A 17,555-nucleotide genomic window follows, 5' to 3' on the forward strand; every position below is an offset into this window, starting at 1 on the left:
CAGCTGCGAAAATGAGAGTTCTGAAGACCAAATGGTAACGGAAAGAATGCTTATGTCAAAATGTGAAGTGTTCACTTAATGCACCTGAATACTGCAACCATGTGAAATGTGTGTACATGCACACTTGCATGTGTATATACACATATACTTACAAGCTCCCAAATGCTAACCGTTGTTGGGTTGGAAGGTCCGCAGTTGTTTATAATGACTAATGATTGTCTTTTCTCTGTAATCTAATTTTTCTGTGAAGTTGCTTTTGTAATTTATAAAGAAAATATTACAAAAGAGAAAAAATAATTACCTACCACCATCACATAATCTCCTTTTTGTTTGCTCCCTAGGGGACTTGCTTCTTTCTGTTTATCTATCCCCTACATGCAACTTTTTAAAAATCTCTGGACATTTGGAACGCAAACTACTTTTCATTTCAAATAATACTTCTTAAATTTTAAGAGGTTTTAAAACAGAAGCTTAAAATTGTAATGGTAAAACCTGCTAACGGGAAAAGTCAAGGCAATAGTTAGGTATACAGTGGAAATAAAAATACATCCCTTGAGATGGGCGTAGTGACTCACACATGTAATTCCAGCACTTTGGGAGGCCGAGATGGGTTGATCACCTGAGATCAGGAGTTCGAAACCAGCCTTGCCAACATGGTGACAACCCATCTCTATTTAAAAAAAAAAATATATACATCCCACGCCTGCTTCCGGCACATTCCTCCCTGCCCCAGCCCCAGTGGCCCATATCCCTGTACCTGCCTTCACAAGGAACAATTATTCAGAGTGGTTTAATGTTTATGCTTCTGATAGTTTTCTATGTTTTTTTTTTCTTTTTGAGATGGAGTCTTACTCTGTTGCCCAGGCTGGAGTGCAGTGGCATGATCTTGGCTCATAGCAGCCTCTGCCTCCTGGGTTTAAGTGATTATCCAGCCTCAGCCTCCTGAGTAGCTGGGATTACAGATGCCCACCACTGCGCCTGGGTAATTTTTGTATTTTTAGTAGAGACGGGGTTTCACCATATTGGTCAGACTGGTCTTGAACTCCTGACCTCGTGATCCGCCTGCCTCAGCCTCCCAAAGTGCTGGGATTACAGGTATGAACCACCGTGCCTGGCTTCTGTGTGTTTCTGTAGATTTGCAGACATTATTACATGCACAAGGTCATATGATGTGTGTGTGTGAGTGTGTGTTTAACATTTTATTCCTTGTAAGGGAAGTTGAACACAATATGCAAAGTTTGTCAGCCGGCATTTGGGTAATATGATCTCGGCCTGGGAATTCCATCTTCCTTTTCTGGGTGGGTACCAAAGCTGAGTTCTGCTGCCACTGCTACCTGTCTCTTAGGGAACATTCTTTAAGGTGCTATAGAATTAATAACATAGCATTCTTTTTTTAGTTCTCATCCATCTTGCCAGTTTATGAAAATAACAAGCTTGAAGGAATAAGAGTCGCCTCATTTATAAAATGAATCTAATACCTGCGCCTTGTGTCGGTGTGTTCTATTGGCTGCCACCTCATTTGGTCTGACATTATCAATAAAGATATCGTTGTTTTTAAAATTGATGTTTCTACCCTTATTTGCAGTTAAAAAGATCAGTCAATTTAGAACATTTGAATTAAAAAAAATGTATATGCAGCCCTATATTATTTTTTGTGGTAGAACATTGTTCTTCAGGATTCATAGACTAAAGTGTGTGCCTCTCACCCCTGTGAATGGCCCAAGATAGAAATGTGTTGTTATAATGTGACACAGATGGTTTCTGCAAAGCTGCTGTGGATTTGAAGACTGGAGTGTCTCGGTTTATAGGCACTGATAGAAACCATTCAGCATACTTCGAAGGAAGTTTTATAAAACAGTGGCAACTCCACCATGGAAGTGTAAAGAGGTGGCTCATATTTCTCCTCCCTCTGTTCTATCCCTTCTGTGATGCAGGAGGAAAATGCTTTGGTTCGTGGCTGGAAGATGTAAAGTACACACCCTCCCTGTGACATGAAGCACACCTCTGTTTTCCCTAAGAAGAGTGAAGAAAGGGACTGACCTTCCAGGCCTTTAGGGGGCTTGATGGGCTGTGGTCCCTTTAGACAACTGAGCTAATCATTGCGTTCAGGAGGACTGTTTTTCAGGCAGGTTTTTTTTTTTTTTTTGAGGCGGAGTTTCGCTCTTGTTGCCCAGGCTGGAGTGCAATGGCGTGATCTTGGCTCACTGCAACCTCTGCCTCCTGGGTTCAGGCAATTCTCCTGCCTCAGCCTCCTGAGTAGCTGGGATTACAGGCATGTGCCACCATGCCCAGCTAATTTTTTTTTTTTTTGCATTTTTAGTAGAGATGGGGTTTCACCATGTTGACCAGGATGGTCTCGATCTCTTGACCTCATGATCCACCCACCTCGGACTCCCAAAGTGCTGGGATTACATGCTTGAGCCCGGCCCTCAGGCAGGGTTTTAAGTTGCCTAGCTTCTGTGATGCCCCTGTGGCAATCAACCTCATGAAGTGTGGACATCAACAGGAAATCTGTAATCCATACAGTAGACATTTGTCCACGGCTTGGGGCCTACTCGCTGTTTAACAGAAGGATGTGCACCTGGCAAACCCCATTAGGCCAGAGAATTAGGCCTAATTTCACCTTGGTGGGTAGAATGCCGAGTCAAGGGCAGGAGGCTGTGGTTACCCAGGGCTGCAGTGCTCCTGATTTTCTGTGTGTAAGGACACCACAGCCATAGTTTTTGCAAGGACATTGTGGGGGAAAATGGAGCCTGGGAAGAGATATTTGAATAGTAATTCATGGAATTATTCATTAAACATACTGAAGACTACTGTGTGCCAGGGAGACAAAGAGTCACTTGCATCCCCCACAGCTGCTTCCAGGAGAAGAGTGGGCAGGGAGGCTGTGTCAGGAGGCAGAAACAGCAGAGGGACCCTGGAATCCCAAGCACTGCATTTGGGATTCTCAGGGATTGGAGGAGGGGTCAGAAAATCTTGGGTGCTCAGCCCTGCCACTCTGTCCCATTATCTCACTGCAGTCAAAACTGTCAAAGTCGGTTCTGGTTAACAGAGAGTAGGCACCTCAAGTTTGGCAGATCTCAAGACACCTGGATCCCAATCTGGCTGTGTGATCTTGGGTGAGTTCTTCACTTTTCTGACCCTCAGTTTCTTCATCTGTAAAATGGGGATAAGAATCTTTGCCTAGTTAAATAGGCTCAGGCATAACAGATCTGACCCGGAAGGCACCGTGATCTCCTGGCTTAGTCCCTGACTCACTTTGGGAACCCTTTCCTTTCCAGGTTTTTTCTGTATTCTTGCTCTGGGGTGAAGTGGAGAGATTGTGGGCTTTGAAGGCATAAAGTCCAGGTTTCAGATAGAGTCATGGAGGCCTCATTTCAAACCCCAATTCTACCACTTACTAGCTGGGTGACTTTGAGCAAACAAATTGATCCGAATCTTGGTTTTCTCTGTGAGATGGGACGTACCTGCCTCTGGAAGAACTGGGGAGACTAAATGAGCTAACAATGTGGATCTTGGCAGGGTGCTGGTGACGTGCCTCTGGTTGGGAACTGACTCTGGTCACACTGCCTCCTGCTGTAAAGGTCCTGCTGACACAAAGCCGGGTTCTGAGCATGGCATGTCGTAGAACCCCAGTGATGGGGAATAGAAACCCTGGATCTCAGCTAAATCACCCTGTGCATTAGCTGTGGATCAGCTGCAGAGAGAAGCTGTGGGCCGTGTGGCTCCTGCCTGGAGGCCCATGCTGGGGCTGGAGTGACTTTACAGGGCTACCTCATTTCACTGGCGAGGAAAATTTGCTGTCTTGATGAGCTGGAGTTTTTTGGTGGATTTAAAATGTTTATGGCTATTTCTTCCAAGGAAGGAAAGCCCTTTCTCACAGTGTCAACAAGCTTGCTCAGACCACAGCAGGTCCACAGGGGAGCTGGGGTAGTACTCCAGGCTGCTCGGGTCTCAGCCCAGGATGCTCTGGTCAAGCCCATGGCTCCCTTCCTGCTCGGGCCCTGGGAGGGTGCAGCAGCTATGCTGGGAAGTGAGGGCTCTTGCTCTGTACCTGGGTCCATACCTGGATCAAGTTTGGGCTCTGCCAGTTGCCAGCTCTGGTCTCAGGGTGAATCTTTTTTTTTTTTTTTTTTTTGAGATGGAGTTTTGCTCTTGTTACCCAGGTTGGAGTGCAATGGCGTGTTCTCGGCTCACCGCAACCTCCGCCTCCTGGGTTCAGGCAATTCTCCTGCCTCAGCCTCCTGAGTAGCTGGGATTACAGGCACGCACCACCATGCCCAGCTAAGTTTTTGTATCTTTAGTAGAGACGGGGTTTCACCATATTGACCAAAATGGTTTCAATCTCTTGACCTCGTGATCCACCCGCCTCGGCCTCCCAAAGTGCTGGGATTACAGGCGTGAGCCACCGTGCCTGGCCCCTCAGGATGAATCTTAAGCTCTCTGGGTATCTAAGATGCCATCTGTAAAACGGAGTCAATAACACTTCCTAGATTGGATTGTTGTGGGATTAAATATGAGATGACCTATTTAAAGAGTTAATACAACGCCTAGCTGCAGCCATTGCTCAGCAAGTGAGAGCTATTACCATCTCCCCCTCCAGTCTGTGTCTTCCTGGCTGGTATCACTGGGCAAGCCTCTTTAACTTCTCTGAGCTTGGTTCCCTCACCTGTGGAATCGAGGGTCTTTTTCTCAGCCCCGCTAACCACAAACAAGGCCACACCTGCAGGAAGAGCAGCACCGACACTGGCACCCAGGCCCCCCGAGCTGACTGGGCCACCACCGACATGCACAGAGGGGGTCGGTTATTGGTGCTGAGTAAATCCTTCCAGCATCCTTTCTAATGAGTTATTTTTGATCCTCAGAACTTGAAGAGCGAGCAAGAACAATGCCAGGAGGTCTGGAGAAAGCCTGTCATCAGTGCATTTCCAAAATCGCCAGCAATGGTGAGTCACAGCTCTGAGAAATGCCCTGGTTTTGTAGGACCGAGGGCTCTGGGATGACACGATGAGCTAAAGCTGGAGTGGGTCACATGGGTGGGCTGCGCTTGATTCAGGGTGGCCCTGGGATAGTAGGGCTGGGAAGACAGTGTCTGGCCCTCGGTTGGCTCACTTCTCCTTCCATTCCTTACCTATTCATCTTTAGCTTTCCATAGTTCACTGTGTGTGTTTTCTGTGTAATATGTGTTCAAAAAATACGTGTGTGAATGGAGTCACTGATACAACCAAGGTATAATGGCAGCCATGCGGGGCAACGTGGCAGGGCAATGTGACGCTTTGGACCTGGGTAGTTTTCCCTTACTCCTGCCTCAGCCTGTCTCCTTACCAAGTTGGACTTTCTCCCGCCATCACCTGCTGGGGTCCTTTGTGTCCAGAAGGGCTGGACCACATTACAGAAGGCCCAGTCTCTCTTGTATTTAGACTATCCCAAAAGTAGATCCCCAAATCAGATCCCAAGCCTTGGGGGTCCCTGGCATGAAAGGTTTTACATCATGGTGAAATGTGTGGTCTAACTGTTACAGATAGAACATGAATAAAGGGAACATTCTGGGAAGCCTTAAGCAATTCATCTCCAGATACTAGGATCAGGCGGCAGCAGCCAGTGGGTGGAGACAGACTAAGGTGGAGGATCAGCAGAACAAGGGGCTGACGGACAGGCTGGTACCCTTCCTTACCTGCATTTACCATGTCCTAGCACACACCTCCCGCCTCTCCTCCCATGATGTTTTCTGCACTGCTGCACGCCAGCACCTCCCGCAGTGCCTGACACACAGTAGGAGCTCAATAAATATGTACTGGCTGACTAAGCAGATGAATGAGTGAAGTGCCAGCTCCCAGATACAACTGACCTTCTCTATTCACCAGTGGGCCCAGTGCCCACCTCATTCTCCTGAGGCACAGCCCTGTCATTTCACTCCCAAAGACATCTCTGAGGGCCACCCCCTTCACCCCTGGAGCACACCTACTGCTGTCCCCACAGAGTGGGACAGTGGTGCTGGAGCCTCGGGCCAGGGCCTCTCATGCTCTGCAGGATGAAAGCTCATAGTTTGACGGGGGCAGGGAAAAGAGACGCCACCGGCTATATTGTAGCTCTAGATCATCGGGAAATTAACTACCACCACCTCCCCCAACACATGCCCTACCTGTTTATGCAACAGAAGTGCTGATGGCAACACCAGGTTGGCAAGAGAGGAAATGTTACGCTCAGGGTTTCCCAGAAAAAGAGATGTTTCCTGGCTGCACTGTAAATCTGCAGGTCAAGGTTTCAGCCAACCTTGGCCTAATGACGGCCTCCTTGATTGCTGAGGTTTCTGCCCTTGTTTTATGAATAACTCTGTCTTCAGCCAGCACAGTGGCAAGGCCTCCTGACTGTTCTCACTGCCTCTTGCCTGCCCCCTCAGCACATCCTCTGGGGAGTCCTTCACTGCACAGTGACTCCCCATTCCTGAGAAGAAAACCAGAGCTTCTGCTCTCCTGTGAAACCCTTTGTGATCGGGCCCCCGTTTACCTCTTGAATCACTCCTTCTTCTTCCCTTCTCGCTCTGGAAAATCCAGCCAGACAAAAACATTTTAGGCTCCCTAAAAACACCAGCTTCTGTTCTCTCCCTGGGCCTTCCAATATGTGTTTCTTTGCCTAGATGTCTACTTCCTCCCACCCGCCCCCTCAGATAAAGGTTGGATCAGGCAAGAATTATCAATAGCCACTAAATCTAAGAGGAAATTTTGATGACAAGAAGTATATTGGTTGCAGGGGAGGAATAGAATAGTCATCATACAGTGGAGAAAGTAGACCACAGTTTGGGGTTTAAAATGAACATTACCAGTGAGGGACAGGTGCCTGTCACCAATGCAGTAATCCAGCCAAGAATGCCCGGCTGTAATCCAAACACAAGGGAACATCTGTCAAATACAAGGTGAGGAATGTTCTATTTAAAAGAAGCAGAGAGGACTGTATTCTTCAAAAATGTCAACATGCTAGAAAACAGAAAAGGCGGTGAGAATGTTCTAGCTTTGACAGAAGTCTCTAATCCATTTTGTGCTGCTATAACAGAATACCACAGACTAAGTCATTTATAATGAGCAGAAATTGGTTTGCTCACCATTCTGGGAGCTGAGAAGTCCAAGACTGAGAGGCCAGCAGCTGGGAAGGGCCTTCTCGTGTCATCCCATGGAGGAAGGCAGCACGTGGGCGAGAGAAAAAGGCTCAACTCCCCCTTTTATAATGAACCTGCCCCAGTGAGGCATGGCCCCATTCACTCTGCTCCCATGGCCTGATCACCTCGCATTTAGTTGTCCTCCCAACATTTTTGCACTGGGGATTGAGTTTCCAACACATAAACTTCGGGGGGACACATTCAAACCACAGCAAGCAAAGGAGATACGACAACAAAATGCAACATGTCACCCTAGATTGGAGCCAAGGACTTTATTAGGTCATCAACACTGGAATATGGATGGCAGATTAAAACACTGTGTCAACGTAAGAAGCCACAACTGTCCTAACGTAGTATATTAATAAGAGAATATCCCTATCCCCAGGAAATGCACATTGGGATTATTTCCAACTAAAAAATTTAAAAATTTAAAAAGCATGCAGATGGAGACCTGAGTGGCAAGACTCTGAATGTTTGCTCTATTACTCTCTGTATTTGTATGAATGTTTATGAATTTCCATAATTAATATGTCTTTTTAGGCTGGAAAAAATTGGCCTCCATGACCTGATGTCAGACCTGGTGAAACAGGGCATAGATGCAAATCCATATGCCATAGTGTTTTCCTTTCAAGTGACTTCTAAATTTTCTTCTGTCTGGTCTTCTGTATTTTCCACGTTTCCTATAAAGCTACATACTTTTGTAATTAGAGAATGAAAGTTTTATTTTTATTTTATGTTATGCTTTAAGAACACTCTCCAGATATCCCCTTAGATTGGTTGGTGCTGTCCCTATCTACATGTGGAGTTTGCTAAGTGGTGGCGGCCTCAGAGGAGTGGCCTGCTCATCTGGGCATCTATCCAGGGAGCAGTGTGTCCTCCGAGCCCTCACACCCCAGCAAGCCACCTGGGGGAGCTTTGGAGCTCTCCTGGGCCACCATGCAGCCCTGCCTCTCAGCCTCTCCATCTGGCACTCTCTCTCTGTCAGGCTCTCTGCTGCGGAACATTTGCTTCTCTGTGGCCTGCTGCCACCCTAGAGGGTGACTTTCATCACTGGGCAGCAGTGAAATCTTGATGAATACATGTGCAGTGTGTGCAGCAGCTTCCAGCCCTCACAGAATAACTCAATGAAACAGACAAGTGCAGTGAACCTAGGTCATTGCACCTGTCAGGGGGTCCCGGGAAGGGGAAGTCCTCTTCACTCAGAGACAGCAGCAGAGTTGGGCCCGGCAAAGTGCATGCTCAAGGCGGCCACCAGGAGTAAGACCTTCTGCTCAGGCCTGGATGAGGGAACCATCACACTAGGTGGTGTTTGCAGCCCCCGAGCTATGAGAGAAATTTACGCCACTCCACATACTAAACAGAGAGTGGCAGATTTTACTCTACAATTCTGGCCAGGAGAAATAGCACATTATTTTATTTTTAATGTACTTTCAAAACTTTAAAACTTCTTCCTCTCTAAATAAAATTAATCTGACTCCAAGCTCCTACTTGCCAGAGTAGCAGGAAAATCAGTCCTGGGCTTTGCGGGTCACACAAGAATTCGAGTGTTGGAGTTGGAGAGGGGGGAGTCACGTTTTCTTCTTTTGGGGTCTGGGGCAGGGTGTGCTCTGCTCTGTGGCACTCCATTATGACCTCTACAGACCCTTTGTGCCATGTTGCGAAGGTGGCCCCTGGCAGTGGTAGCTTCCAGGACACAGCTTAGGAGTAGACAGTGCTTTCGTTGGAAGAAAAGTATGCCCTTCTTCCAAGTGAGAGGATTTCCAACCTTCATTCAGCCCCATAGCCTCACACAGGCCCTCTCTTCTCTGCACAAACCACAGAGCAGCATGCTGTGTCCTTGCTATCCGGCCAGCACCGGAGTCAAGCTTGAGATGTCGGGCTATTTACGAGCCTGGTGACCTGGTGCCACCTATGTAGGTACTTCTAGTAGCAATTCCTTTTGAACACTGCAGGTAAGGGGCCACCAATCCCAGGTTCCATCCTCAGCAGCCCCCCCAACCCTTTGTCGCTCCTTCTCTTTGGGGGACGCCCCGCCCCTTTGTGGCTCCTCCTCTTTGGGGGACTTCCCTGCATCCCTTTTAATTTGGGCAATCCCATAGAATTGCTCTCAGTGGGCTTCTAGAAGCACAAAGTTGCCTTCTCTTTTCAGGGATCAGAGAAATAGATGGCAATATCAATATTTGTGGAAGGGCCCGATATTTCTTACTAACTTGTCCTGTTACACGAACAGCTGAAAATCTCGAAAGCAGTCAGTGGAGGTGGTTTTAGAAACTCCTGGAGCTCTGGAATGCCATACTGCAGTTCATTCCCCTGGCACATCAAATGCGGTGAATTCTGAACTGAACACATCCTTTCCCCAAAGCCCCTCCTCTTTCTGTCCCTCGCATTTCTGTGATGCCTCTAGCATTCTTGTCACCCGAGCACAGCACGTCTGTCCGTCTTTACCCCTTCTTCGCTTCATTCCCACATCTAGAGGGCGCTCAAGGCCCTGCCGAGCCTTGCAATTGCTCTCCAGGCTGAGGTACGCAACAGCCACTTCGCTGGTCTCTCCACCCCCCGAGACACCCCCTTGAGTCCCCATTTTCTCCAAAGGTTCAGCTTTGATTAGGCCACTTTCCAGTTCCAAATCCCACAACTCTCTTTATCTTCCTAATAAAATCAAAATGCCCTTATGCAAAACAGAAACACCCTCTCTTCTCAGTATCTAGTTTCCATCTGATCTCTCCTGTTACGATGGATGACAGACACTCAGCTCCATTTCATGATTTGCCACTCCCTCAAACCACTCTGAGTGTCTGTGGCCCTCAAATCTTTTGTTTCCTCTAGATTTTTTCCTTAGACTGAAAAGCCATCTCCCTACAACTCAGCCCGTCAAAATCCTACCCATGCATCAATACCCAGTGCCAACATCACCTCCTCCTTGAGGCCCTCCTTGATTTCCTGGGGACTCTTTCCTCCTCCAGGCTTCCTCACTGCTTCGTGCGCTGCCCCTGCTGTTTCCTCCCACACACTGGTTTGTACTGTCCCTTGGGTGCACATCTCATCTCCCTTAAGCGGTCGTGAAGTCCGCATTGCGGAGGCTTCTCATACTTACTTTACATCTGCCCAAACCTTGGTCAAATGCAAGAATGAATAGCTGAATATCTATAAAGAAGTTCATCTCTGTTCAGAGTGGATTAGGTGCTAAAAAAAAAAAAAATACCCCCTCATGCAAATTACTATTGTCTGTGACCTGTGGGGATTAGTGGGTGGCTTTGTCAATGCAGAGTGCTGGTGCGGGGCTGGGGAAGAGGGGTAAGTGGAAACATGAGGCAGAGACAGAATGACTGAACACACCAGGAGAGGGCAGAAGTGGTCCGGGTGACTGGGGTTTGGGCACCGTTATGATACGGGGAGGTGGAGAGGGCAGTTTGGAAAGAGGAGTTTCGTTGGCGTTTCTCTTCCTGCACTCTCTGCCCGTTGCCTTCTGGGTAGTTGATAGCTCAGTGGAACGCCAGAGGGTGGTGTTGCAGAGAAAAACTGCTGGGTCCTGGTCTCAGTTTCTGCACTAAACTATCTAAGCAAAAGATCTGGGGATATGTTAAATACTTGCTATTCATAGGAAACAGACTGTGGAGATCCTTGAGAACTGACCAAAAGCGATCCACTTCCCTACCAAGATTACCCATATAAAAATGCATTGAATTCTCCTGGCTACTCTCCTGTTTTGACTGACAGCTGGATGGCAGTGTATCTTTAACACTTGCTACCGGGTCGCTCCCTCCGACAATCACGGGCCCAGCAATCAGCCCTCAAGAGAGCAGCCCACCCTGAAAGGCACCGCCGGAGGGGAGTAAGGATACGGAGCCAGCAACACAAAAGCCGTCCTGAGGAGGGCACCCTTCCCAATGTTCTGTCTTTTCCCAACCTTCAGTAAGTCAGGAATCAGTTTATCTGTGTTCTTGGCATGAAGAATGACTTGATACCAACATTTTGATTCTAATATCCTCCTACTATGGCTCTAATTTTGGATTGCTTTCTCCTTTGGGACCCTCAAGTTGATGAGTTTTTTTCACTCATCTCTTTCAAACTGACTTTCTAGATGGAGACTCTCATGTTATCAGAAGCCAGAATGTGGCGCTCTGAGTTGCTTTGGAATTGGTGCTTAATAGACCAGAAGACAGAGCAGTTTGAACTAGCGGTGGGCACTGCTGTCTAGCCGCTGCCATGGCAACAGCAACATCACCAGGAAGCTCAGCCTCTGTTCCAGAGAGCGCCAAACAACGAGGACTGGGTAACCAGATCCTCCAGGAGGCAAAGGGATCAGGCAAGAGTGGGGTTCCCTGATTCCTGACTGTGGCCTGGGTGTCCTTATTAGGACCAACTGTAAAGAAACCCTCATGCTGGTAACTACTGATGACTCCATCCCAGTGGATCCTACTACCCAGCCCAGCCCCAGCACCTCACACCACCCTGAGCAGACAGGCTCTAGGAAGCCCCTGAAGATTTCCAGCTAGCTTACAGAAACATGGCTACTTCACGATCACCTGGGAGTTGCTTTTATTTTATTTTATTTAGTTGGGGTCTTGCATGTTGCCCAGGCTGGAGTGCAGAGGCAGGATCACAGCTCACTGCAGCCTTGCACTCCTGGGTTTGAGCAATTCTCCCATCTCAGCCAGCCTCCCCAGTAGCTAGGACTACAGGTGCGCCATCATGCATGGCTAATTTTTGTATTATTTGTAGAGACGGGGTTTTGACATGTTGCCCAGGCTGGTCTCAAACTTCTGGGCTCAAGAGATCCACCTGCCTCAGCCTCCCCAAATGCTGGAAATACAGGTGTGAGCAACCGTGTCAGGGTGGAAGTTGCTTTTAAATACAGATTTCCAGGCACTGTTTGTACTGATCCTGGTTTGTGAGATCTAGAGCAGCCAGTGAGAACCTGAGAGTCACGGCTCGGAGGTGCGGTGAGTGAGAGTGAGCCTCAGTGGAGAGGTGATCCAGAGAAGCAGACCACTGGATGAAGCCAGGGCGCAGCCTGAGAACGGCCAGGGAGTAAGGTGGCACCCACCTGGGAGCTGAGATGTAGAACAGTCCCATCTCTGCCCAGAGACCATGAGAACCACAGTGTACACCTCACCTGTTGTTTTCTTGATTCTCCATTTGATTCTGAAGTGGGGGCTGAAATAAAGGGGAAGCCTGAGTCTCTTTCCATCAGGAAGGGAAAATAATAACAGTAATGAGAATGGCCAGCATTTAGCCATGTTTGTTATGTGGCAGACCCTGCGTCTAGTGCTCTACACGGATTATGCCATTTGATGATTTTGACAAGTCTGTTAGGAAAGTCTTGTAATCGTGCTCATGTGTGCAGTGAGGACACTGAAACCTCAAAGGTTAAGAGTCCTGCAGTCCATGCTGCAGGTCATGAGGAGTGGAGTGGGCTGGGATTCAGGTGTCCTGGCTGCAGGTGATGAGTCTTTACAGCCTCCTCCAGGTGGTCATTGAGAAGGTTCTGACCCGGGCCATCTCTCTCAGCCCTGCTGGGAGGTAGTGAAGGGGAGGTAACATCTTAGCTCTCCACTCTTAGGGCTCTTCAGCTGGGCCTGAGAATTAAACTCACTTAAGACAAACAGGAGAGAAGCACACTAATTTAGTACAAGGTTTACATGACGCAAGAGCCTTTGTAAGGAGCGGAAACCCAAAGAAACAGCAAAACAGCTTTTATACTGGGCTGAACAAAGAGAGGCAACTGTAGAAAAGTAGGCAAACTATGTGGGAAGGCTAAGGGAACACAAGAGTGATTTTGACAAAATCTGTTTGTACAGAATTCTCTTGGTCTCAGTGTCCCATCCTTGATGATAATAATGGTGCCTTCCTCTGGTATGGGGAGGATATCCTCTTTGTGAGGCTTTGATTTCCCACTTTCAAGAAGGAGAAAAAGAGGGTCAGGGCACCCGTCTTCCATCTGTTATTTTTAATGTGCCTTTAGATCAAAATAACCCTTATGCCATAGCTGCATAGTTTGGGGCGACATATTCTGCCACCCTTCAGCAGGAAGCTTGGGTGGCAGGTGCCTCCCTGGGGACTGCTCCATTTCTTTGTGTCACTGACCACCTGGATTATATATGTGGCCAGGTGGCACCATCTGCCTCACGCTTGCAGCACAGGGAAAGATTTTCCGGGATGCCGATCACTTTTTATCATCCCGGTAACAAGCTCCAAGGTCAGAAATATAGAATAGGATTCATCAACCCCTGACTTTCTATCCTTTGCCAGCAAGATATTTCTTCCTGGACCCCCACTCTGAGAATTAAAACAGATGTGGCTAGATTAACTGAAATTCTCTCTAACTCACCACACCTGCCAGCAGCACTGTGTCACCCGTGACCAGCAGGACCCCGGAGCAAAACAAAAATGCAAAGCACCTTGCTCAAAAGGCAAGAAAAAAGCACCATTCAACGGACTAAAATAGAAAAAGCTTTTCCCTTTCTTCTGAAGCCTCTCTTTTGGCCTTTTTATTTGCTATTTAATGTCATTTTTAAGTAGGGGGAAATCAAAATTTTTAATTAGTATATTAAATTATTAGTATTAATTATTAGTATTTTACCATTTAATAAAAAAATTATTATTAGTATTTTACCATTTATCTTAATATCGTATGCACCCATTTTAAAGGCAACTGTAAGAGCGTTTAACTATATGCTGAGTCACTGAAATGACACAACTTGTGTTTCATAGTTCTCGTACGTATTTTGTTTTTACCAGAACATTGGAAACATGCACAAAACTAACAGCTCTTCATTTTGCTTCTTGATACGGGCACATTCTACCCATATTCTCCGCCTTCTGCTCATGGATGGGTGAAGAAGGTCTGAGAGGAAAAGATATACTAATTTAGGGGTCAGAAAGGGGCTGGTGGGGTTCCTTGGTGGTTCCTGTTTCTTAGAACATCATTGCCTTCTGTCTGCATCTGAAGCAAGTTCTGGCTCAAATGGGATTATATCTTCTCAGGACAGTCAGCCCCCTGCTTACTCAGTTGAAGACACAACACGCTTTTCTTGTATTGGCTCTGAGTCTCGCGGAGTTAAATGTGAATATTGGCGGTGAAGAGCAGCCTGCACAAGCATTTCACAGGCCCCTCTGTTCACACGTATGCCTCACCATCCTGTCCAGCTTCACTTACAATACACAATTTTGAGAGAAATTTATTTAGAATTTCAAGATGGCAACAGAATAGTATCAAACCAGATGCTGGGTCTACCCAAGCATGGGGTAGTTAAGTCGCACGCCTGTGAAGCTGGCTCTGGCGATAGCATTAGAGTCAACTCAGGGGTGGTTTGAGGGGAGGAGTAGAAATTGGGGCAAATCACTCTGCATGCCTGTCCCCATCAACATTTCCTGGAGGTGAAGGTCAAGATGGTCATGGAGGGCAACTTCTGGGGTCTCTTTAAGAGAGGGGCAGCACCCAGCCCTGTGCACCCTGCTCACTGTGGGTAGCAAGATCAGAGCTGGCATCTGGTAGTGTGCACGTGAGGCTCCCAGCTGGAGGCCCTTGCAGCCTTAGATCTCCTCCTCTAGAGAAGACAGTTTCCCAGATAAATCCCAGATCTTTGACGATTCAAAACTGCAAAGGACCTTGCAGATTAAGCCAGGTACAGAGGGCTCTGTACAAATATAGAAACCTCAACTCAAGCTGGCTTAAGTATCAAAGGGCATTTATTGGCGCCTGTAAATGGCAAGTCCAGAAGTAGTTTAGCATCAAGGGTGGTGTGATTCCATGAGTGACGAATGTCACTGAGGACCCACTTTCTTTTTACCTCTCCTCTCGCCTCCCAGGACATTGGCCTCATTCATAGGCTGGCTTCCCCTCATGTTGGCAAGAAGGCTGCCAACCACCCCCAGAGTGATTCAATTCCTCACCAGTAGCTAGGGAGGGAGAAACCTTGTTTCTGGAAGTTCTGTCAGAAAAGTGAGAAAGATTTTTCCTGACTCTCAGTCAATCTCCCAGTATAAGTCATGAGCCCATCCACTAATAACATATCCAGTGAGTGGGACTCTGTGGGTTAATTGAGGGTAAAACTTCATGCCCTTTTCCAAGGCCAGGGTGGGGTCCGCTTTTGCCAGGGCACATAAACGGCACAGGAGAACAGGGAGGTCGGGAAGTGGGGGTACCCGAAAATAATTGAGGTGATGACCTGGAGAGGAAGGAGGAGACATTGCAGAGGCTACCATGACACTCACTCGGAGATGCTCTCTCTGCTGTCAGGACTCAGCGGAAAACCCAGACATGTGATGCTGTCAAGAGTTTGAAAGAGGGAACTAGAGGGTAGACCTACCCAAGAGGCATTCAAATTAATACTTTCCAAAAACATGCTGGCCAAGGAAAACCTATATCTGCAGTCTATTTAACAGATGAGGAAACCAAGAAGCAAAGCAGGAAAGTAATTGCCTAATCATCAAAGTTGCCATACACTGAAGTCCTCACGTTTTACAGAAGAGGAAAACAGGGCTTCAAGATGGTCAACGAATTTGCCCAAAGCCACATGGCCAATGAGTGACAGGGCCAGGATTTTGACCCAAGGCTGTGTAGCCCCATTCCTCTGTTCTTTCCCAAGGTCTAAAAGTGGAATTGGCATGAGCAGAAAGAAAAACCCCAAACCAGTTCAAAGCTCTATTATACTGTGTGTCAGCAAGAAGTTTTAGGAGGCCACCTAATGTCATGATATGGAATAGATAACCAAATGAATGGAATAGATGATAGGAATAGATAACCAAATGATGATATGGAATAGATAACCAAATGAATGGCAAGGGAAAACAATTTTGTGAAGCAAATACTTTAAGTGATAAAGTGAGTTGTCAGTGAATTTTATCCAGGGAAGAGAAGAACCATCTGCCCTGGGTACAGGCACCCAGGAAGCACAGGGTGGATCCTGCCTGGCTCAGTGGATGCCAGCAGCTTCTTGCACCCTGGCACGGGCACAGTGGCAGTTTATAAACTCCTTTTCTATAAGCTGTCAGGCTTGGAGAGGGCCTGCAGGAAATCTGGGCCTTGGCATTGGCAGAGTGATGACGAGAGATGTTGAGCTCTCTGAGAAATGCAGGTCTTGGCTTGCATCCACCATGTGGGAGCCCCAGGCGAGCTGCGACCTTCTCCTCCTGTCTGCTGACTTGCCACTGGAGAGAAGGTCAGGTTTCACAGGATGCTTAAGAAACTGCAGTGAAGAGGGAATGCCAGGGTCTGTGTGTTTCTAATCCAGTGCCTGCCCCTTCTTCTCCTTGCAGCCTGCTTCGTTTTTGTGCTCTGCGCTTTCCTGGCTCTGCCGCTGTCCATGGCCTTCATAGGTAAGCTGCCTGCCGAGCTACTGGACGCCACAGGTCAGCCAGGTTGGGGCATGGGCACACGGCATGTAATCTTTAAACATTAAGTATGTGTTTAAGAACTGGCCAGCCCGGTGATTCCCAGACACCTATGTGCCATCTCAAAATGACTTGGGGAACATTTTAAAATATGCATTCCTGGGGCTCACCCTGGGAGATATCGATACAATGTGTCTGGGTGAGGACAGACTCCTGCTTTTAGAAATCTATCCCCAGATGCTTCTGATCCCTCTAGCCCAAGTTTGGAAGTGACTGGACTAGAGGTTTCCCAGAGTCCCTTCCCTGTTCCTGTGTTCCCTTGTGGAAGCAGGTTGCGAGCCATACAAAAAGTGCAGCTGGCGCTAGGTGATGTGTGGGCACTCTATACATGTTTTTTGCTGAATGAATGAGTAAATATTTCCATAAATTGTGCGTACTAAACCTCATAACCCAGAAGTGTGATATCTTGCAGAAGTGGGGAGAGGGGCAGGATAGGGGAAGCTCCTTGAGTAGCTAAAAATCGTTATCATGTGTCAGTGAAATTAATCTTATGCTCCTGAACATTGCTAATGGGATCCCCTGAGCCCTGTGTACAAAACGTAGCTACCCCTATTTACCTAGAAGCCTCGCATGGCCAGGCACGGGGGCTCACGCCTGTAATCCCAGCATTTAGTGGGGCTGAGGTGGGCCGATCACTTGAGCTCGGGAGTTTGAGACTAGCCTGGGCAACATAGTGAGACCTTGTCTCTACCAAAAAAATGCAAGTCTTGACTTAAAAATTAGCTGGGCATGGTGGCATATACCTGTAATCCCAGCTACTCGGGAGACTGAGGTGAGATGATCATGCCACTGTACTTCCGGCCTGGGCATCAAGAGTGAGACACGGTCTTTCCCCCAACCCCCTCCAAAAAAGAAGCTCAGCAGGCCCAGAGTTCTAGGTCCAAGCTCACAGCATATTGAAGCATAAAGTAAAAGGGCATAGGAATTATTGCAAAACAACGAAACACCCGGTACCCTGATTGCTTAATGGGTAGGAGGCTTCCTTCCAAGGTGATGAAAATGTTTT

General features: G+C 47.6%; 1 protein-coding gene across 2 annotated transcripts in view; it reads left to right on the top strand.

The window, feature by feature from the left end:
• Positions 1–17,555, top strand: part of TMEM272 (transmembrane protein 272) — a 92,504-nt gene that overhangs the window by 62,271 nt on the left and 12,678 nt on the right. For both annotated transcript variants that reach the window (XM_074387658.1, XM_039473344.2), the window contains exons 2-3: positions 4,866–4,946; positions 16,415–16,474. In XM_074387658.1, coding sequence (XP_074243759.1) covers positions 4,889–4,946; positions 16,415–16,474 — 118 coding nt within the window. In that variant the 5' untranslated portion in view covers positions 4,866–4,888. The remainder of the gene's footprint in view (positions 1–4,865; positions 4,947–16,414; positions 16,475–17,555) is intronic.

Source organism: Saimiri boliviensis, chromosome 16 (genome assembly GCF_048565385.1).
Source record: "Saimiri boliviensis isolate mSaiBol1 chromosome 16, mSaiBol1.pri, whole genome shotgun sequence".
Taxonomy (NCBI): domain Eukaryota; kingdom Metazoa; phylum Chordata; class Mammalia; order Primates; family Cebidae; genus Saimiri; species Saimiri boliviensis.